Source organism: Mixophyes fleayi, chromosome 4 (assembly GCF_038048845.1).
Source record: "Mixophyes fleayi isolate aMixFle1 chromosome 4, aMixFle1.hap1, whole genome shotgun sequence".
In the NCBI taxonomy this organism is placed as follows: Eukaryota; Metazoa; Chordata; class Amphibia; order Anura; family Limnodynastidae; genus Mixophyes; species Mixophyes fleayi.
In genome coordinates, this window is record NC_134405.1 from 54,890,047 (window position 1) to 54,914,026 (window position 23,980).

The 23,980-nt window shown below is 38.8% G+C and overlaps 1 protein-coding gene across 2 annotated transcripts; it reads left to right on the forward strand.

Annotated features, from left to right (window-relative positions):
- Positions 1–2,542: 2,542 nt before the first annotated feature.
- Positions 2,543–12,179, forward strand: LOC142151430 (uncharacterized). 2 transcript variants are annotated; one of them, XM_075207057.1, is made up of 3 exons: positions 2,543–2,657; positions 6,141–6,212; positions 10,765–12,179. In XM_075207057.1, exons 2-3 carry the CDS (start codon positions 6,176–6,178, stop codon positions 12,105–12,107), a joined length of 1,380 nt encoding a protein of 459 aa, XP_075063158.1. In that variant the 5' UTR covers positions 2,543–2,657; positions 6,141–6,175; the 3' UTR covers positions 12,108–12,179. The 2 variants fall into 2 exon arrangements, with proteins under 2 accessions (XP_075063158.1, XP_075063159.1); XM_075207058.1 differs by lacking the exon at positions 2,543–2,657 and adding an exon at positions 3,334–3,479.
- The last annotated feature ends 11,801 nt before the right edge of the window (positions 12,180–23,980 follow it).

Below are 23,980 nucleotides of genomic sequence, written 5' to 3' on the forward strand. Positions count from 1 at the left end.
ATTAGACTGGCTGGTAGATTTCCTATGTGTGTAAGACTCAGGATGCAAGTGATCACAGATTAATGTGAATTTTGCAAGTTAAATTGCGAGATTATAGAAAATGTTATATCCCGATCGTAAACATTCAATATAAAACCTCAGATGCTGTGGGACCGCTGGCAGCAATGCAAAAGGTGTTATACCCCTCCAGGCTGAGTTATGTGCACCCTGCATGAAGCACCTGGATTGGTTAGAGGGGCAGGAGGCTGGATTACCTATTGCCAAGGTATCTGTGTAAATCTGTATAAAAAGTAGACTATTTGACCATGTAATATAGTATTATACCATCTGTACTTTCTTGATATCACTAGAACATCAAACTAGTGTAACTCCTTTTCAGGACTTCCTGCGCTAATAAACATCACTGCATAAAGAACTCACTTTGACGCCTACTTACCTGCTGTAATTCCTGTGACCTACAGATTAGACCCAATTTAATCTGTTATTCGGCTGTTCTGAGGTTGGGACCCAGTGACTAGTACCAACGCTCTGCCCGCTACCCTGCAGCTATGGCCAGTGTGAAAGGCTGTTAACAGCAAACCCTGATCTAAAGGCAAGAGATCAGGGGTACCAGCCCAGGTGTACCAGCAAGAGGATACACTAGCAGCGAGAGTTACCCAGGAGGACACGGTTCTAGGTGCCGCTAAGGAGCCTAGTGGTGGCAGCAGCAAAAGCCCCTCCTATTGTGGTTGGAGGGCGCATTTGGGAGAAAGGGGAAGGTGGCAAGGCAACCGGTCCCCAGCAACACACCAGACAGGGTGGCATAGGGGGTCCATTCTGTCACATATGTGTTTCACCCCTCTCTTGTCACAGTCATTCATTTTACTATCCATTTTCAAGTTAGTGTTTTTCTCTGGAATTGAATTAGAAGTTTATTGAAATAGCTGTGTGTTTAGAACATCTATTATTCTGGAGTCCCTGTGTGTACAGACATTTGTGGTATTGGGATCACTGTGTGTACGGAACATCTGTTATATTGGGATCTCTGTGCATATGGTACATCTGTTATATTAGAATCCCTGTGTGTACAGAACATCTGTTATATTACAATTCCTGTGTGTAGTGAACATCTATTAGAATCTCTGTGTGTACAGAATATCTTTAATATTGTAATCACTGTGTATACGGAACATTTGTTATATTGGAATCCCTGTCTATAGAAGATCTGTTATACTTGAATCTGTATGTGGTGTACGGAACATGTTATACTGGAATCCATGTGTGTAAGGAACATCTGTTATATTGGAATCCATGTGTGTAAGGAACATCTGTTATATTGGAATCCATGTGTGTATGGAACATGTTATACTGGAATCCCTGTTTGTAACAGAGCATCAGTGTGTGAAAATAAAACCACTTTTATGTATAATTGCTGAGTTTGCTGGTTGGAGACCCTTCTGTGCACCAAAATACTAGGCATTAACCATGAGTCTACTCACTATCATTGAGTCAATTCCTGTGACAACTTTTTTTTTTTTAATACTGCATGTCCAAATTGCAGTAGACATCAAAAACCCACAACAGGCTCCACTTTCACTGGTTATTAGAGATGCTCAAACCAGTGGCGGTTCAATTCTCAAACTATTTCAGCAATTCGGTTCTAATAGTCCAAATTTTGTAGTAATTTCTCAAATTTTAGATCTGGTTAAAAAAACAAACAGGTTCAAACATGTTTAAACTGGTTTGACCATGTGCGACAGTTTGCAATCTGGCTCAAACACATTTGAATTAAATTGGAATAATGTTGGTGTTTTTGATTGTGAAGCTGGAATGCGAATGGCAATCAGCAGATTTCAAAAAGTGAACTCAGGAGTGTTCGCAGTTAGATTTAAAAAAACCCCAATATATTTCATCTACTATTACCATCGCTATCACTACACCAAGATAGATACATTCCCAGAATGTGTGACTTATATCATGTTTCAGAAGAAAGCAGTCAGTCAGGTAATCTGTGGCTTTGCAGAGCTGAAATAAAACTACAAAACTCAACAATTGCCTTACCTGGCCAACACTGGTTGGCTATCTTTGCTATACGTCTCCTATCCCCTTCATATAATACTCTTGCAGCATGGTACCTAAAAACACTCTGCTAAATAAATCAAAATGATCACCCTGATGTGATGTTAGATTCTTTATTAGAATAAGGCACTGTTCTCAAACCGTTTAACAATTTAAACTGATTCCTGCTGAACATTTCCCCAGTATTCCTTTATAAAAAGCCGTTGGTCGTCGTGCTCCTGACAGGTGTCTGATAGTTATCACACTAATCTTGTTATCAACTATACAAAGAGCATAACATTTGCAAAAAAAAGAACTACAGGTCCCGGGATCCATCAGAGTTATCACCTTAATTGCAACCCTTACTGTAGCTCCTAGGAGAAACAGCGCAGCTTAACAGTGCATGCTGGGAGATGTAGTTTAAATCCTGAGGCTTCCCCTACCTAGAACTGTCTAGTTAGACCATAGTTCCCATCATGCCAGTGGTGTGTCAGCTTGTATTAGGCCAGTGTGAGCCCTTCGTTAGGAAACTGGACCACAGCCCCCAGGTTCCTCCGCTCTCAGGTTGGCTGTGGCCTCCCTCCCACATGTCTTGTACAAAGGCTGTTCTTCTGTTGCAGGTAATGACTTTCATTGTGCACATTTCACTGCACAGAGTGCATTGGGGAATGCCCCTTGTAGAATGAGCTCATTATATAGCAAAGCTAGAATTTAATAATGCTGAACACACCCCTCATTTCATTGCTTTCTAAAATGCTGATGACAAATAAGGGAGCTTTAAACAGCTATTTACATAATCTCACAACCCTTATTTTTAAACATGTTGTGTGACACAGTGAGCAGAAGGTTTTCTGTATTATAATGATCAAGCTGCACTTTATAACAATCTAAGCATCTGTAAACACATAACAATTTTACACTGAAGTCACTGATGATGCTGAACATCTATATACACTGATAATGAACATGCTTCACTCTGTAAGGATACTGATTATCTCTATACACTGATAATCAACATATTGCTTAGTATAATAGTGATGAGTATATCCATATACTGATAAGTGGTGATTAGTATGTCCATACACTCATAATGAACACACTGTGCAGTATAATGAAGAATATCTCTATACCAGTGGTGGGCAGCCTTGAATTTGGGGGCATCACACTCAACTTTTGTCTTCTCTAAAGAGATAAACATTGCATTTGTTTTTTAATTTGTATACATGAGAGTTTACATAAAGGTAAGAAAGTATACATTTTACATTCTATTAATATTTCACCTGTAATAGAATGGGAATCTTCCCTCGGGTTAAAAGGGTCTGTGAAGCCATCAGCACTGACTTTCACTTGGGCACTTGTGAACCATAAGACGGCATCAGTAATACCAAGTATCTGCTCATGGTGCTCAGCTTAAGGAACTTTCAGTCTGTTCCTGTTGTCAGGTGGGTTAATACATAAAGGCCACTATTGGCTTTAATATGCCAGGCCAGCATTGGTCACCACAAGTGTTCCAAGTTATTGTCAATAGTTGCTTAATAAGAGACATGTTTTTCCATCATTAGTAAAAATCCACTAGTAGTAGTTGCGTCCGGTAATATATCAGCAGGAAGAATAATGCCCAGTGATAAACTACTAGTGGTAGCAGAAACATTAATGACTGTCAATAAGACACCAGATGGGAATATACAGTACTACAGTGAGTATAGCAGTAACAGCGATGCATAGGTAATAAGTCCTTGATAGTTGTGTCCAGTAACTTGACATCAGTGTCTGCCCCACTGCATTTGTTGATCCCGCTTACTGTGTCATATCACTTGGTCTAACATAAAAGCTGTATCGTTGCCATTTATGTTGTCTCCCCTCTTCCCCCCAAAAAAATCATTCTCATTCAGCAGAGGTAATGGGGCAAAAAAATAAACTATAAACTTCATTTCCCCATTCCATCTGCTGCTCCCCGTCCACATGCCCTGAGTTGCAGCGGGACCATGGTAGGGCCGCTGTTTGGGCATCATGAGCACAAGAGGGCCACCTGCTGGATGAGGGGACTACATGCCAATTGGGCACTAGTGATTTAGACACTGAACACACTACACTGTATAATTATTGTTATTATTATTAATTTTTATTTATAGGGTGCCACAAAGTGTCCGTAGTGCCATGCAGGAGCAAACAATAGGACGGTACAAGGAAAAATGGCACGGTACAATTAATAATAAACACTATAACTTAGGAAGCTCCATGCACAGCAAAAAAGAAAGGGTGAGGGAAATGTCATGAGTGTCTCTATACACTGACAATGAACAGGTTGCATTGTGTGATGAAGTTGAGAATTGCTACAAACACATGCTGTGATATTGCTATTGGCCAGCTGACCCAATATCGCAGGATGTGTCTGCAGAAAACCACTGCAGTGCCCGATAATAATCTGATATACATTGCTTGGGTGGTGTGTGGCTAAGTTAGACAATTGTCTGGTCACATCACGCTCGCACCAGCAGCAAGATCGGCCCTGGTATGGTCAGATTATCTCTGCACACTGATAATGATCACACTGCACTGTATAATGATGCTGAGTATCTCTATACACTGATAATGATCACACTGCACTGTATAATGATGCTGAGTATCTCTATGCACTGATAATGATTACGCTGCACTGTATAATGATGCTGAGTATCTCTATGCACTGATAATGATCACACTGCACTGTATAATGATGCTGAGTATCTCTATGCACTGATAATGCTTACGCTGCACTGTATAATGATGCTGAGTATCTCTATACACTGATAATGATCACGCTGCACTGTATAATGATGCTGAGTATCTCTATACACTGATAATGATCACGCTGCACTGTATAATGATGCTGAGTATCTCTATACACTGATAATGCTCACGCTGCACTGTATAATGATGCTGAGTTTCTCTATACACTGATAATGATCATGCTGCACTGTATAATGGTGCTGAGTATCTCTATACACTGATAATGATCACGCTGCACTGTATAAAGATGCTGAGTATCTCTATACACTGATAAGGATCACGCTGTACTGTATAATGATGCTGAGTATCTCTGTACACTGATAATGATCTTGCTGTACTGTATAATAATGCTGAGTATCTCTATACACTGATAATGATCACACTGCACTGTATAATGATGCTGAGTATCTCTATACACTGATATGTATCACACTGCACTGTATAATGAGGCTGAGTATCTCTATACACTGATATGTATCACACTGCACTGTATAATGAGGCTGAGTATCTCTATACACTGATATTGATCACGCTGCACTGTGTAATGATGCTGAGTATCTTTATACACTGATAATGAACATGCTGCAATGTATAATGATAATATGTATCTCTATACACTGATAATGATCACGTTGCACTGTATAATGATGCTGAGTATCTATATACACTGATAAGGCTCACGCTGCACTGTATAATGATGCTGAGTATCTCTATACACTGATAATGATCACACTGCACTGTATAATGATGCTGAGTATCTCTATACACTGATATTGATCACGCTGCACTGTATAATGATGCTGAGTATCTCTATACACTGATATTGATCACACTGCACTGTATAATGATGCTGAGTATCTCTATACACTGATATTGATCACGCTGCACTGTATAATGATGCTGAGTATCTCTATACACTGATATTGATCACACTGCACTGTATAATGATGCTGAGTATCTTCATACACTGATAATGAACATGCTGCAATGTATAATGATAATATGTATCTCTATACACTGATAATGATCACACTGCACTGTATAATGATGCTGAGTATCTTCATACACTGATAATGAACATGCTGCAATGTATAATGATAATATGTATCTCTATACACTGATAATGATCCAAGGTGACAGTTAGTATCTTTACATTTTACAATAGAGTGTACGTACTGCTGAATTCTATATGTTCAAGATCGTCTCTCTGTAGATGTTAAATAGAAGCACCTCTTTACTGTTTTTTGTATGTAACCAAATTTAAACCTGTCAGAATTAATTCTGGCTTATTCTAATAATTATGTGCATATATTAATGTTACATTTTCATAACAGAAGGAACAATCGTGAGGAACACATATGGTTTTGTCATGGACAGAATAATTGAGAAAACCACAGATTCCTATGGTAAGACATTGTCATTATCATCACCATCTATTTATATAGCACCACTAATTCCACAGCGCTGTACAGAGAAATCACTCATATCAGTCCCTGTCCTATTGGAGTTTACAGTCTAAATTCACTAACATACAAACTTTGTGTATATTACAGAATAAAGTCACGCTCATCAGAGTAAAAATGTAGCCTTTTGGATTTAATATTTTCCATATTCTGTATTTGATTTAATAAATACTTTTAGGTAGAGGCAGCAACATATATAGGAAACGTATAGATGCTTGTCCATCCGATTACAAATTTCTCTAGCTTCAAGAGGGCAATCATTAAGGTTATGGTGATGTGGGCTAAAAGCAGCCAAATACCTTCCAGTGTAAATTCAAAGCATTAAAAGGTGTCTTGAAATATATGGTATTCACATGCCCTTGTTATATTCTCTTGTGAACAGATGTATAAAATTCCATGTACCTGGATGTATCTGTATTAATAGCTAGCAGTTACATATGCATAATTAGCCAAACTGTAGCATGTAAGGATCACTGTTCATAGTGAACGGAATGCACAGCTCAACGGAGAAGCCTATATATAAATGTGATGTCACAGACATCTCAGTGCATAGGTGTCCTTTCTGCTGCATAGGATATCTGTCGGAGACCCACAGATAGGTACAGTGTTGTCTGCCTCTCATGATGGTGATCTGACAGCTGCTGTTACATCTAGGTTACTCGCTACTCCCACATAGAGTATTTTTTTCCTTTAAATTGCAAGGTAAGTTCCTTTTTAAGTATGTACCTGATAGTCGTTTTTCTTACCTATCCTACACATCATAATCTCCTACTGACAGATCTCTGCATGACATGTGATGGCAGAGGGGTAGGAAGGAGGATGTCACAGTGCAGACAGAGCTCAAAGGGGCGTTCCAATGCTTCTCAACGCTCTACATCAGGCCTGTCCAACCTGCGGCCCTCCAGGTGTTGTGAAACTACAAGCCCCAGCATGCTTTGCCAGTAGACAACCTTTTGATAGCTGGAAGGGCATGCTGGGACTTGTAGTTTCACAACATCTGGAGGGCCGCAGGTTGGACAGGCCTGCTCTACATCTTGTGCCATGTGACTGTGGTTGTCATGGGTGTCCAGAATCTTAAATCATTAATAGCAGCCAGAAGAAAAAAAAAAACAAGGAGAAATGGTAAATACCAGCATTCTTCTTATAGCCAGCCACAGTGATTTATATTGACAGAAGACACAACTGATTTTTTCAAGGGATTGCTGCTTTAAGCTATCATTGCTGATAATAAGTGATCACAGGGAGACCTAAGATATGGTGCCCGTTTAAAAAGAAATAAATAAAAAGTAATACATGTAATTATGCAAAATAAAATATTATTTGTGTGCTCTATGAGAATGTCATACCCTACATAACATACACATGTGTGAGATCCCTATACCTAGGATAACAATATTAATTTATAGGATTTTCATTTTCTCCCTTTTCTCAATTTGCAATGGTGGCGTTCTAACCCTGTGGGCTAGATTTACTAAAATGCAGGTTTAAAAAAGTGAAAATGTGGCCTATAGCAACCAATCAGATTCTAGTTATCATTTATTTAGTACATTCTACAAAATGACAGCTAGTATCTGATTAGTTGCTATAGCAACATCTCCACTTTTTCCAACCCGCTGTTTAGTAAATATACCCCTGAGTCCTTTACTGTTTCACTGCTTCCAGATATATATACAGTCAAAGTTAGAATTCTACAAGTGTTGTAGTTAGAATGATATACAAATAGCAACATTATTCATTTTCTGAACATATATACATAATCTTTAGAATTGTGTTTCTTTCTCTTCCAATATATCACATTTATTGAACATTATAAAACATAGCTAACTAAGGTTTAAACAATTTGGAGTGAACATGATGTGCAATGTTTTGAAATAGCTTTTTCAACCCCCCTGCTTGCTGAGAGGGAAGAGGAAGGGTGAGTGAGAAAGGGGGTGAGGTGCCACCAATCACGTGATTTTGGCCACACCCTAGTGATGCAATGATTCAATCACATCTATCACAAGGGTGGGGTGTTATATGGAGACTAAAAGTCCACACAGTGGGGGCAACCATTTTATAAACAGATCAATATAGATACAACTATATAGATAAAATGCAGCCTTTTGATACACTAGGAACCAATGCCTTTCAATTATTTGCTCATGAAGTGAATAAGTATAGTCATTTTTATCTAGTGAAATAAAGTGAAATCTAGTGAAATTGATAGGCTTGTTCTCATGAACTAAAAAGATAGAAAGCACTGTTTCCAGACAACGGATTTAATATAGTAATTAAAAACAATCTAATAAAATAAAAAAACACTGTATATATAAATATCTGACAATTGCTTAATAATAAATGTCCAAATGCAGCAATAATTGATCATAGAAAACAGATTAATAAACAAACTCCTGGAGCAAATACAGACTAGTTCTGTGTATGACCAACAGCGTTCTCTATCTTTTTATTCTTTTGCTGTATTCTCAGCCGAAGGGGGGCGGGGGGGGGGGGAGGGCGCAGTCCATTTTATGCACACAATTCAACCTTCCAGATTTATCTCACATATGAACGTCTACCATTTATTCTCCTATTATTTCTTTTCACTTATCTCTGTCAAAGTCCAAAATGTGTAGTATAACATCATCATGCTTTGCAACAGTCATTATTCACTATCCACGTTCCGTTCGCATGAAAACTTGTAGATGGCAGCCATTTTACAAGCATGGTCGCTTCAAGATCACCTCCATGTTGCCCTATTAACTACTTCAATTTCTCCAGCAAAAAAACGCATTATTTCAAAGTTTTCCATTACAAACTATCTTATAACAATCTTACCACTTCCTGAACAATACTATCAATGAGCAGGCCCCAGTTCTTAACCCTCTAGTAATATATCTGTAAGTCCACCACAAATATCTATTTTACACAAAAGACATCTATTTAGTGCGAGCCAGCAAAGCATATCACACAAGACATCTATTCCAAGTATCTTTTGCAACAGACACAGATGCTACCATTTAAACCACCAATCCATGCTAACATCACAGGAACTCCAGCAATTGTACAGCATTCCAGGAGTAAACACATTGTCAGCCAACTTGACCACGTGTGCTTGTAATGGCCTAATTTATTGTCAATGCAACGTTCATAGCAACAGGGCCCAGTTCTTATTAGACTAATCCACCCCAAATATATTAAGATCACACACAAATCAGACTAAACTCAAACATAACTATTCCATTTACACCTAACAAGCACAGAAGCTTTTCCCTTAACTCAAACAGCTCACATACAGTGTAACCACAACAATTACATTCACATTTACCTTCTGTATACAAACTTCCATATCTCAGCTATATTCTAACCAAAGACAAATGAACATTCATATTCACATACTAACCATATGCGTCCAGATTCAACCATCTTCCATTCAATCCATTCAAAACTCCATTCTAACATTTTTCCTGCTAGCCAGGGCCTTCCCAGGCCCCATATACAGACCACCATTCCAGTGAACTTAGTTTCCTGCAGCCAGGAGCTTTCTCTGCATGTCCTATCCCATAGGCAAACCGAGGGGGGTTGGGGTTCCTAGTACCTGGAAACCCCCCTCCAAGCCTGGGGCACTGTATAGTTGAGGTGGCTGGACCCTGCCCCTGCTTCACATGGCTCTGCTTGAAAAGAGAGAGCTGTGTGCACCTAGCAGTAGTCCACGCAGCATTGCCCATGTATATTATGGGGATAGGAAGAGTTGGAGAGCAGCCTAGCACCGTCTAAAGTTATAGCCACGCCCCCATGCATGCTGGTCCCGCCCACTGGTGGCGTGGTGTGGAAACCCCCCCTCTACAAATCCTGCGTTTGCCCCTGTATCCAGGTCAAAGCAGCGAACCTCTTGTTACATAAGATCAAAACCTTTTTTCCTGGATGGAATTTGCCTTTCTACAGGAAACAGATTACAGCATTTCTTATGCTAATCTGAGCAGCTACTCAAGACACCAACATTCACAAACCTTATGTTTCTAGTGGGAGAAGGAGAGTTTTGTTCAGAGCAACTTCTCTCATTCAAGCATGGCAGAATTCTGATTATATATTATAAAATTAAATATAAAATAATAGATTATTTATATACTTTACATCAGTTATAATGGTTCCTTATTTCTGTGTTTAGACTGAACCGCCTTTGGGCCTCTTAAAGGCATGCTAACTCCATTTTAAAGGCTTTTCATGTGGTCTGTCAAATAGACGTTAATAAAGAAACATATTTTTTATAAAATGTTTGTACAGTCTGTGATACTGCCTACAGCCCATTTGAGGCAGAAACACCATTAGTATTGTTGTATTTTCAGTTTAGTCTTTCTATTCAGGTACATTAAAAACTCCTGCATCTCCATCTATACTACTCCTCTTCCCTACTGCAGATATAATTACTTTATTTTCCTATAACCCATTAAAATAGACAGTGTTTTTTCAGACTACATTCTAACTTTTAGCTGTTTTGATTTGTTTATCTGCTTTGCAGACTGCGACTCCCTTTGTCAGGACAAAGCAAATGATTCTGGGATTGGTATCTATTGTACCGGTTGGTCAATGGAAGAGACCACTCCTCAGTATTACTCCACTGAAAAGAATTTCCTAGATCCAGCCAAAATGCCCCTAAGAGAGTCTGCACTTTCTGGTACAGAAAATCCCACCACTGCCAAGGACATCACAAGTCAAGAAATGCTCGGAACACAAACTACCACAAACTCTACTGAAATTTTTTCCACAGCTAACAGAAAACCTGTTGACAAACCTCAAGAAGCCACTCCATCAAAAAACAGAGAGAGTGGTAAAAACTTTTGGGATAAACCAAAGTATACCTATAAGCACTTAAACCAGAAAGAGCAGAAGAATTACATTTGTTTTGAGTGTGGGAAAAGCTTCATCTACCGGTCATATCTTGTAGTCCATCAAAGAACACATACGGGGGAGAGGATGTATGTATGCAGGGAATGCGGGAAGGGTTTTACTCGTAACTCTTATCTTGTAATACACAGAAGATCCCATACAGGGGAGAAACCCTTTCCATGTGTAGAGTGTGGGAAAAGTTTTACAAGTAACGTAAGTTTGGTTAAGCACCAAAAAACACACAATGAAATAAAACCGTATACTTGCATACAATGCGGTAGAAGCTTCACAGATAGTTCTAACTATGTCCGACACCAGATTATCCATACAGGGGAGAAACCTTATACTTGCACTATATGTGGGAAAAGTTTCACAAGAAATTCTCACTTAATTTTACACCAGAGAACACACACAGGAGAGAGGCCATATGCTTGTCCTCACTGTGATAAATGTTTTACCAGCAGCTCTAATCTTGCCAGCCACCAGAAAACACACTCCGGCAAAAAGCCATTTGTGTGTAAGGAGTGTGGGAAAAACTTTACTCAAAAATCGTACTTGGCCACTCACATGCGAAGTCACACTGGAGAGAAGCCATTCGTTTGTGATTGTGGAAAACGGTTTGTGGTGCGGTCTTCTTTAGTCAAGCATCAGGCAAAGCATACTGGAGAACGCCCCTTCGGATGTAACTTGTGCAGCAAACGATACATACGGAGGTCTCATCTCAATGCTCACAAGAAAACACATAAAGCTGAACGGCCTCATGGTTGCCCTAAATGTGACAAGATGTTTACTCGAAGGTCACATCTCCTGGTTCACCGGAGAAGCCACAAACGAGAGAAGCCATATACATGCATAGAGTGTGGTGACCGTTTCACGTGCAATTCTGTTTTAGTCACGCATCAAAAAAAACATCAAGTCCCGTTGAGTGATGTGGAAGAAGAACACAAGGAGGACAATCAGTACAGAGATACATAAATCACAGTGACCCAAATATGTTAAAGTTCACGAGTAGGCACTAATAAAACTGCACTGCAAAACTACCACGAAGAGAGAGAGAACGAAAGAGAGTTTCTTTTGACTTGTTGTTTTGTTTACTTGTCGTAATATCACGTCTTAACCCAGTTTGGAAGTTGTATGTTTAATGTATAATGTAGTTTTATGGGAAGATTAGCCTTTTGTCAAGTTTGGCCCCATGGGTTTCTCCAGTAATTTGCATGTACATTAGTCACTTTTTTTTTTTAGTTAGATACAGTATGCTCCATTCCTTCATAATAATTATGGTTTGGCATTAAAACTGCGGGATGACCAATACATTTTGATGTGGCTGAGTGTGTCAGCTATAGTGGGACTTTCATTGTATCGTTTGGGTGTTACAAAGTTTTTAAGATGAAACAAGTATAAAGTGATAGAGACTGAAGACACTGGATGTGCATAAAAATAATACATAAGATAAACGAAGAAAATGTAATTGATACATTTGCAAATTGCAGCCCAAGGGTGTTAATAGGACATCTTCAACTCTTTATTTATTACTTCACTTTATTCCAGCATGTCTTACAGTAATTTTACTCTCCTACCGATCACTTAATTCAATGATGTTGGCCAGGAAAGACTAAAGTAGTGGATATTCCTGGCCATAGAGGATGCAACGTAAATGGATGTGATGCTGAAATATAATTATGCTAATCATGATGTGCCTGCTTTGGCTAGAAATGCCCATTGCGCCTATATTAAGTATTGCGAATGCTTGGGCATAGTCCAAACTTTTTAACATATGGGCTGGTCCATGTCCATTAGGATGGTGTCTAATAATTCTTTATGTTCTACCAACTAGTAAACTAATTACTAATATAATTATTATCATGTATTAGCTTTATTATATTTTACATTAGTATGTATCACCGTACGCCTGTGCAGGCAGAATGGGGGTGGGAAAGCACAGGCGGAGTACAGTAAGGGCGTGATCATTTATTTGGAGCACAGTTAGATGTGGACACATCCGCAGAGACATGTTGTAGGAGGAGTATCTCTTACTGGTGTAAGAATATGCAGTGATGATGATTATCAGCAGCACTATTTAGCCACTTCTGATTGGCTGATTGTGTATTGACCTCTTCATCTTATATTATTTAAATTAGTGTTATATTTTAATGTAAAGTCACAGGGGAGGGCAGGCAAATTTTAGCCCGGGGGGCAAGACACGACTCAGCAGCCTATTATGAACATTTTAATGGAAAAGAAAGGCAGGTGTCCCAGCCCAAGGGAGCCCACTATGCGACTGGCCCGGGGGGGGGCAAATGCCCCCCAGCCCAGCATGTCTCTGTAGAGTCGTAGCATTATATTCGAGTTACTTACTTGATGTTTCCATTTGGGCTACTGCAGGAAAGAAGATTCCCATTGGATTTTTAAAGGGGTAAAATAAAAGGGATAAAATCACACAAAATATGACGTATAGAAATCAGGCTACGTGTGCAGGTATGGATAAAGGTCAAAATTCCAAAATATACTATATATTGTTCCTACTCAAGTGTTTATAAATCATTCATATGTGCATAAGAACTCTCAGTCCTTTGAATATATCCATCCTTGTGGAGAGATTTATTACACTCCAAAAATCCAAGTTTTTCCACTATGAAGTTCCTAATTTATGCCTCCTTAGAGTAGCCAAGATGAATCACTAGGGCTAAATCCTGCAGAGATGCTCCCCGCATATACAAATAGCAATCAATTTAATCGTATATCCACAGCAATAGGGGCAAAATCCATAACTATACAGGTACACCTAGTTCAATCCGTTTTAGGCAACAACTAAAGCCATTTGGAAAGTCAATAAGTTTGATTGTGGTAAAATAAATGAACACTGTACTTTAGGTCTTTAAGACGCATCCCCAGATGTAGTGAAGGCTGGGATTCCTCTGTATATACTGATTCCGGCTAAGCAATAGTAATAAGAGTTCAATACTTGAGTAGAGCTTGTTTGAGCTGACGCGTTTCTCCTCCTCTTAGGGGCAGTTTCATCACCTCTGATAAAACCGCCCCATCCCCTAAGAGGCGCAGAAACGCATCAGGTCATGCTAATGTGTCCAGGTTTTGCCAACAATCTCTGCTCAAGTACATACCGTATTTCCCCATGTATAAGACGCACCTTTTTCCCAAAAATGTTGGGTCTAATGCACATATGAATGATTTATAAACACTTGAGTTTAAGCAATAGAAAGTATATTTTGGAATTTTGACCTTTATCCATACCTGCAACACGTAGCCTGTTTTCTATATGTCATATTTTATGTGTGATTTTATTACTGTTTTTAAATGTAAGGTTCATAATAAATGCTGTATATAAATGTCACTTTAACCAGCGCTCTTCTGTTCGTTAGTTTATTTGGCTTTGATTAAGTGAGGCACCTTATTCAACTGTTGTTTAGCAGCAGTTAAGCACCTTATTACACTTATTAGCGCCTGATTTGTTTTGTGTGTTTGTAGTTACATTTTTTATATGAAAAATGTGGCTTTCAAATTTAATAACTGTCAAAACAATATATAGTAGTGTATATGACACTTCAATACATCATTATATTGTACTTGAGTAGGGTAGTGTGATTTTAGCATTTACCACTAATCCTGCCAAGCCACAACGTTATGCTTTCTCTATGCCATCTCTGCGTTATTGTGGGCCTTTAGTGTACAATATGTACTTGTTGAGAATGACATGTCTGGCGGAAATGTTACTGTTTTTGGGATGCATCCGTGTCAATATATGCATGGAAGTACGTTTGTTTTATGTGCATATTTTTCTACGTATGTCCGAAGTGCAAATGCATCTAACTCAAATTGAGCCCCAATATTCTTCATTTAAAAATAGAAGTGGCAATAATGCAGTGGCTCGCCAAATATAAACTAGTTTTCTATGAAAAACACGCATTTAAATAATATGCCAGACAGCATTTAAGCTATCTAAAGTCGAGTCTACACTTCTTAAATGAGTTTAACCTGTTGTGTTCTCTTCTCCTTCTTTAATGATTTAGGAGACCTGAAATGTGTCCTCATTCCTGAATGTAGCTGTTACAATAGATTGTAATTGTTATTATTTCCTGTGTTGGTTTCTTACTCAGTATAGTGCTGTACATCATAACATTCCTCATCTGATAACACAATATAGACCAATACCTGAATCACTCGGACCTCACCCTCTTCTTTCCAGCCAATCCCCTTTTTGCAACAATAAAATTGGACTATTTGGGGTATGGAGCACTGCTTGGGACATTTGTACTATCCAAGATTTCAATATCCCCAGTCTTTAAATGTAAGCACAGTTGATCTATGAACTAAATGAAAGCACAGTATATTGAGAATAATTTTTGTTGTGTTGTTTTTGTTTTGTTTAAAATTATGGAATCACTTTTTGGAAGTAATTGTTCTGTAACATTTAAAGTCATGTTGTTTTTAACGTAGAGTTAGCTAATGCGAGTCAAATGTAATAGCCAAAGAAGCTATTGTACCACTATCTGAAAATGACATAAAAAAACACTGTATGGCATTTATGAAAACTGGTGTCTCATCTGTCGTTGGAAAGGTGTATACTTCATTCTGATTGTTTTTAAAACACAATTGGAGCAACCCGGCAGGATTCCCTGTCTGCCTCTCAGCTGACAGGCACATAGTGTGTGGCCACATACAGCCCACCCCTGCTGGGGCGTAGCATGATCGCCACTGGTCCAAACTCATTCACCGGCTGGCTACATACAACTTGACCTAGTGTCTTCTCCCATAAATGCTGTAATGCTCTGTTAATGTGTAACTACAGTTTCACCTGAATGATTGAACTATTAATTTAATTTATAATAAAAGTCAAATGCTCTAGTAAATAATAATAACAGAAGTTACTTAAAGGCAATACATCTAATAGCCAACTATATTACATGTCATTGCAGCTCATTCTGCGATACACTGTCAGTTGAGACTGAGCACAGAGTGGCAAAATCCCAACACGTAATGTCAAATCGGAGCATCCAGCGCTCTGGCTGAATGGTTGCATCTTACTTACAGGTTACAGTTAAAGTGCTTAGATGATGACTGTACACATAGTCGGAGATGGTCATCACCCGATCGTGTTTTCTGACCATCCCAATTAACATGATACTGACACTGATCAGAATCTGTTATCCTCATGTCCATCCTCTTGTGGATTAGCAGCTACTAGAACTGGAACAAATAGGTAAATCATTAGGGATTTGATTAAATGTTTAAGCACATTATTCTACTGCTAGCAGGTGAGCATTGGAAGCTTACGTCTTCCTATAAAGTTTGTTAATACACATTTATCATGTTTGTTATTTTTATTTTGTTGTAGTGTTAATGTTATCTTTATATAGGGCACCATCAGCAAACATTTTTCGTGGCCCATTGGTCCCTCCCCCAGTTTTTCTATCTTGGACACACACATGCACTCACCCCAAGGCCAGTTTAGTCAGAAGCCTATAGACCTACCAGTATGTGTTTGCACGTAGACATGGAGAATGTCTGGAAACCAACACATTTCAAACAAGTGCACATTGATGTCAACGGTCTATACAAAGATTTTTGCTTCAATGTAGAAGCAGATATCACACTGGTTTGTATTGAACCCAATTCCTGGCATTTTACTCTCTAACAAGGTAACATGGTACCAACCACTTATTCAATTTAAACTGCCAAGTATGTGTCACAGATTTAAATTTTTCCATTTGTATGTAAAAAAACATAAACTGAAACATGAAAGCTCTTCATAAATAGCAATATAAACCATCACAATTAGATTTAGATTGAGAACTGTAAATAAAATATGTACATTTTGAAGGTATTACTCCCATTATGGGTTTATACTACAACAAACTAAGGTTGTGGCGAGAGTAGGGTAAAATAAGAATAAAGGTTAAGCCCACTTGGCATCCCCCATCACCAATATGTAGCAATATGTAAATGTAATGTTTCACATTGGAATACGTGTGTGTAGTTTTACTGCTGTCCTGTTCTTAAATGTAGCCAGGTGGGTTCCCTATGCACAGCTAGGGGGGAAATTCAATTCCCCCCGAAGTATCGCCGAGCTAAACTGTTACCATTATTACAGTAATAGTGCACGTAATTACCGTTATTACGCTAGTTCTAACTCCGACTTTTTGCTTGCTGCTCCCTGAGCTGTGTGCAGAAAGCTGGGTTAATATTACCGTAATAACTAATATCCATAACGCGGCGGTACTTCGGGGGGAATTCAATTCCCCCCTCTAGAGTCTTAACGCATCCCTTAAAGGAGCTACTGCATCTGGTGGCCACCAGGACACCCAGCCGGCATCGCAGGCTTAGCGGTCGGACATGTTGTGCCGGATGGTCCAGAGACCGTGTAGGGTAAAACTGTAGTTTAGGGACTAATGTGCTTATGCTCTATTTCTCTGGTACAGTAGGTGGCCATTGTTCAACTGTAGCTAGACTGCCGGAAGGGTGGTAGCAGGCATTGCATGGATTTAAGAGAGGCTAGGAGACAGGCACCTTTGATAAGCAGGTTCCAATCATGTGAAGAGTATATACTGAACAGCAGCATAGCTGGGGTCCCTTATAATGGGAATAATTGGTCTTTTGATCATTAAACTAACTGTGCTTTGTTCCAAAGTTAGACTACTGATTTAGGGAAATTGATTGGAAAAATCTACCACAAAACCCAAATGGGAAGGCCTTACAAGAAATACGAGCCTCAAATCCAAAAGCACACCGTTCGAGAAGTGTAGGTAAGCATGTTGAGGCCCACTTATTACCAGCCTTAAGATAGGGACTCCTCTGTTTCGAGTATGGGCAGGCAACAGCCCTGTATTAGACATCAGCGAGCCCCATCCCTCTCTGCTATAACCTCCCTCGATATTAATGAGTACTGTCTGGTTGTTACTATGAAAAAAAAGGAATGAGAGGGTAAATAGTTAAATATGTTGTATATAGGGTACATAACAGTAGTTAAGTCTTCGTTACAGACCATTTTTTCTGTGTGTGGCCAATCCATTTGAGGTGGGAGATTTTTTTATGCCTTACACTTACAAAGTTATTATGCAGTACACAGTGCATTGCATTCTCCTTATACGGTTACACTGCTAATGCCTAGTTTGATGTATATAAGCTTTGTAGTGAAGACGGAACGGCTATCACATGACTGCATTCTCTACTGTAATAAATTTGACACTTGCTGATCTCTGGTTAAATCAGTTTAATTATCCAAATGAAAATAGGAGCCTGATTTCAGATGGATTGAAGGCAGGAGAAGATGAGTGAGTGAACAAAGGTTTTAGTTGTGTCTAGGGCGAGAAAGGGGCGAAGTCTGGCAATGTTACAAGGTGACAGGACTGAAATAAATACTGGATGTGAGGAGATATGGAGAGGGCGGAACCAAGGATGACACGAAGGTATTTAATGAATAGAGCTTGGACTGACTGCTGAACAGTAAGAAGACACATGGAAAAACTTTAACAGTAGGTGGATCAAACGTGCAAAAGTTAAAATGATCTAATATATGCATTTACTTGTGTACCATTTTAGTGTCATTTACGGTTTCTGAATAAGATATACATATCAATACCATGTTAGTATTACTATATGCAGCAGTCATTTTTCTTACCTCTCACCATTTTACATATCACACATAGAAAATAAACAAAATCAGATCAAAACATTTCTATGATTATAACGTTTTTTTTTTCTGTATCTGCTGCACTCCACAGTGCTGTAAAATAATTTAGACATCCAGCAACTGTAAGACTACACAGACGTGGTAGTAGCGCTGTCAAAACTCAAGAAAGGTGGCAAAAGCTCGTTTTCAGTTTTATGCTCAGCAGGTGGTTAAGAGTTAATGTATAATAATATTGTTGTTGCAAAAATATACATAGATTTCATAAATGTGTAACTAATGCTGACCACTCACTGCAATATTGATCACAGTGGACCTGATTAATATTCGAAGCTACGTCAATGTGCATAACATATCTTGTGTGAGGTAGCTCTGTGCATACCCAGCAATGGAGATTACGCCACGGACACTTAGGAGTCTAAGGGCTAGATTTACTAAGCTGCGGGTTTGAAAAAGTGGGGATGTTGCCTATAGCAACCAATCAGATTCTAGCTGTCATTTTGTAGAAAGCATTAAATAAATGAAAGCTAGAATCTGATTGGTTGCTATAGGCAACATCCACACTTTTTCAAACCCGCAGATTAGTAAATCTAGCCCTAAGGCTTGAGAGGAGCGGACTAAAGTAGCCCATGGACAGTCATTGGCAAAAGTTATGAGAATGACACAAATATTGGTTTTCACAAAGTTTGCTGCTGCAGTGTTTTTAGACCTTTTTGTCAGATGTTGCTATGGTATACTGAAGTAAAATTACAAGTATTTCATAAGTGTCAAAGGCTTTTATTGACAATTATATTAAGTTTATGCATAGAGTCAATAGTTGCAGTGTTGTCCTTTCTTTTTGAAGACCTCTGCAATTCGCCCTGGCAGGCTGTCAATCAACTTCAGGGCCACATACTGACTGATGGCCGCCCATTCTTGCCTAATCAATGCTTGGAGTTTGTCAGAATTTGTAGGTTTTTGTTTTTCCACCCGCCTCGTGAGGATTGACCATAAATTCTCAATGGGATTAAGGTCTGGGGAGTTTCCTGGCCATGGACCCACAATTTCGATGTTTTGATCCCTGAGCCACTTAGTTATCACCTTTGCCTTATGGCAAGGTGCTCCATCATGCTGGAAAGACATTGTTCATCACCAAACTGTTCTTGGATGTTTGGGAGAAGTTGCTCTTAGAGGATGTTTTGGTGCCATTCTTTATTCATGGCTGTGTTCTTAGGTAAAATTGTGAGTGAGCCCACTCCCACCAGTGCAGAGCTTGCTCAGGAATGGCAGCAGGCAGGTGTGAGCACATCTGTACTCACAGTGAGGCAAAGAATTTTGGAGGATGGGCTGGTGTCAAGAAGGCCAGCAAAGAAGCCACTTCCAGTAAAAACATCAGGGACAGAGTGATATTCTGCAAAAGGTACAGGGATTGGATTGCTGAGGACTGTGGTAAAGTCATTTTCTCTGATGAATCCTCTTTCAGATTGTTTGGGGCATCTGGAATAGCATTTGTCCGGAGAAGGAAAGGTGAGCACTACCATCAGTCCTGTGTCATGCCAACAGTAAAGCATCCTGAGACCATTCATGTGTGGGGTTGCTTCTCAGCCAAGGGAGTGGGCTCATTCACAATTTTGCCTAAAAACACAGTCATGAATAAAGAATGGTACCAAAACATCCTCCAAGAGCAACTTCTCCCAACCATCCAAGAACAGTTTGGTGATGAACAATGTCTTTTCCAGCATGATGGAGCACCTTGCCATAAGGCAAAGGTGATAACTAAGTGGCTCAGGGATCAAAACATCAAAATTTTGGGTACATTGCCAGGAAACTCCCCAGACCTTAATTCCATTGAGAACTTATGGTCAATCCTCACGAGGCGGGTGGACAAACAAAAACCTACAAATTCTGACAAACTCCAAGCATTGATTAGGCAAGAATGGGCGGCCATCAGTCAGTATGTGGCCCAGAAGTTGATTGACAGTATGCCAGCGCGAACTGCAGAGGTCTTCAAAAAGAAGCGTAAACACTGCAAATATTGACTCTATGCATAAACTTAATGTAATTGTCAATAAAAGCCTTTGGCACTTATGAAATGCTTGTAATTTTACTTCAGTATACCATAGGAACCTCTGAGAAAAAGGTCTAAAAACACTGAAGCAGCAAACTTTGTGAAAACCAATACTTGCGTCATTCTCAAAACTTTTGGCCACGACTGTACAGTAAAGGTGTTCCAACATCAATGTGGCAGATTCAAGTCCTGTGAATGTCATAAGTATGCTTGTTTTCAGTTGTATCTATTAATAATGATGACTGACATGGTGTGTCATTTTGTATTCAAAGACTGAGTGCCAGCATCACAGAACAACTCTATGCAACTAAAATATAATAGCTAAATGCATTGTACATACAGTAGGCATGTCATCTTTATGTAAATAATGTAAAGAAAGATTATATTTCAAAATAAATTTAAATTATACTGTTAGTCATTATTTTAATTATAAAATAAGAAGTGTTTGCGTCCTGAACTGACCTTTTATTGTACATATGCATGTGCCTATACTGCAGTCTGTTCTGTGTGGCAAGGTTATACTTGGATTACTAGATATATGAATATGGACAGAACTATGGACAATTTCTGTTCTTTTTAAATACGCAACTTACGTGCAAGTTGTGTTCGTACTTGAATCAGGGCCAGTGTGTGCAACTATAAAACAACTTTAATGTCCGATAACAATCCTGATTAAATTAATATAATTATTATTGGGCATGGTAAAAAAATGCAGTCGGAAGAGGACTGCTATCAGATTGTATATTGGGCCATCTTCCAACTGCACTAACAATTTGGAATGAAGCCGGAAATCAATCTGACAACTCGAACAGCTCTTGTTTGATTTGGCCACAAGAGTGAATGTTGGCATGCTTTTAAAGTGTAGTTTACATAAAGAGCATATTTAAGTTAAAATGGCATAATAGCTCTGCATTAAGGGAGTTTTCAACTTTATTTAAAAACTTTACAAAATCCCATTCTGGCAAGGTCAGGGTGCCAAGCACAGCGGGAATTAGGTTAAGCTAGGCATACCCTCTCGCCAGCCACTGCTAAGTAGCTGTTGTTGAAATGTATTATCTTAAGTGTGGCTTATGTTAAACTACTGTTCTTAAATGTTGCCAGGTGGGTTCTCAGAAATACAGGTGAACCAATAATCAGTACAGGATGCCTGATATATCAGTGTAAAAGTAGTATCTGTCTTTTAGATATTGGTATATTTTAAGACATCCCGACACAGGAAGTACTATGTAAAGAAGTATCTCCTCAGCCCCAAGGGGGGATGGAGTCATCTTCACAAATGACATTCGAAGGAAGGGGGGCTCCGCTTTGTAATGTAACCAATGACTGTATGATATTTCTGACACACTCAGAGTACTGTATATTGTGGGTAATACCTAATTTTAGCCCCTCCCCCTATAATATTCAATATCCCTATGGTGAAAACCTACTTGTTTGCAGCATAATAGATCTGCCTTTCTTGAACTCCAGGGGAGAAATTAACTGAAAATATATATAAAGCCTTTCCCAATTGACTCAGTGAAATCTATTCTGGATTGGTTGAAACTAACCGACTCTGCCAGATTAGCTACCCTTTTCAAACATCCACCTGCGTTGGTGCAGAATTTGAAGTGCTTATTTTAATCTATGGCACTGGGGGCTATATATAGCCATATATAAAGAGCAAATACTGCTGCATCTCTCTCTTTTGACTAGACAGTTCTGACTAGGGGTTACTGCTCCTGTGGGCTGTTCAGAAAATAGTGCTAGTTACTTGCTCGTGAAAGTCCCAGCGGCCTTGGCTACTTTGTGTACAAGGAAAAAGCAGGAGGATATTGGGCTTGGTCCCTGTCCAGCTGGCAGAGAAGTGAATACTGTGGCTCAGTGAATGGAACAGCACTCCAAAGGTGAATATAGCTCATTTAGGGTAGGGTTGAGCAGTAGGCTCAGCCAGCACATAATGCAAGCTACATAAGTCCGGTATCTTCACCCCCCACCTCCTTTTTTCAATGGGATGAGCTCTACTGATCTTCTTTGGTACCGTTTAGGTTTCTCTGTAACCAGAAATCTTACTCACCGGCACTAATTAAAAGCCTTCGCTGAAAAAGTGGACAATACTTTAGTTATCTGCTGTATAAAATTTTAAACTACTTGTTCAAAACACAAAATATTTATTATAAAGTGATCAAAATAGAATATGAAGATATTGCACATAAAATCAGTTTTTAGTGGAGTTAGATGGAACCAGTCTTATACTCCATTTTATGTTTATTTAATAAAAAATAGAGCATAAATGCATATATTTCACCTTTCCCAATAGAATATATAACACATAGTGTCTATAATAACTGATGGCCTGTTTTCATGCTATGAGGAGATAGATGAGACATACAATAATTCAGTATACAAGAGAAACTTTGACCTCCTGTGCAATATTCTTACCCTGGCCTCCATTATTAGTGGAGATCCGGTGTGTACCTTTTTCACAGTTTGTACTGCAATGGGTCCTTGAAATAAAGTGGAGTGTATAGTATAAATATATTAACATAATAGGCCTATATAAAATATAAGTGGACTTTGCAATATATAATTAGTAAAAATGCATCATTTTACGCAATAACTTTTGACTCATTAATCTCCTAAGAACGTAACACATTAATCAGTCCAAAAATGATAAATATTAATACTTCCCTTTTAATGGGGAACTGGCAGCAAGGTACAACCATTTACATGTGCAAATTAAAATGTCACTGGACTTTTGTAAACAGGATAAACATTTTTACACACTGCAGGTCACACATCAGGCTAATTAAATACTGACTCCATTTAGCAAAATTGACCAATATGCATAAGAATGCAGATTCTTAATGCATCTATAAACTAGTGACATGATTGAGGCACATCAGCCATTATCTGGGCCGCACCAGCGTACATAAGAGTGGAGCCTATAAAATTACTAGGAACCAGTTGCTTCCTTAGTTCCTAGTGAATTGACAGGCCGTCTTCTTCCAAATATTGTTTCGCCTAGAAACCAGTGGAGTCCACTGCTGTGTAGGCAACTAGTGCACTTTTGATTTTTAATTAAAAAAGTTTTGATTAATTTGCAATGTTACACACCAAATTAAAATGGTTATAGTGATGGTAGTTTTCCTTTAAAGGAACATTTATGATGAGGCCAACATA

Excerpts from the sequence above, each read along its gene's own strand:
- LOC142151430 (XM_075207057.1), top strand. The coding sequence starts at position 6,176 with ATGGACAGAATAATTGAGAAAACCACAGATTCCTATG. Across the intron at positions 6,213-10,764 it reads GAAAACCACAGATTCCTATG|ACTGCGACTCCCTTTGTCAG; the intron begins GTAAGACATTGT and ends TCTGCTTTGCAG.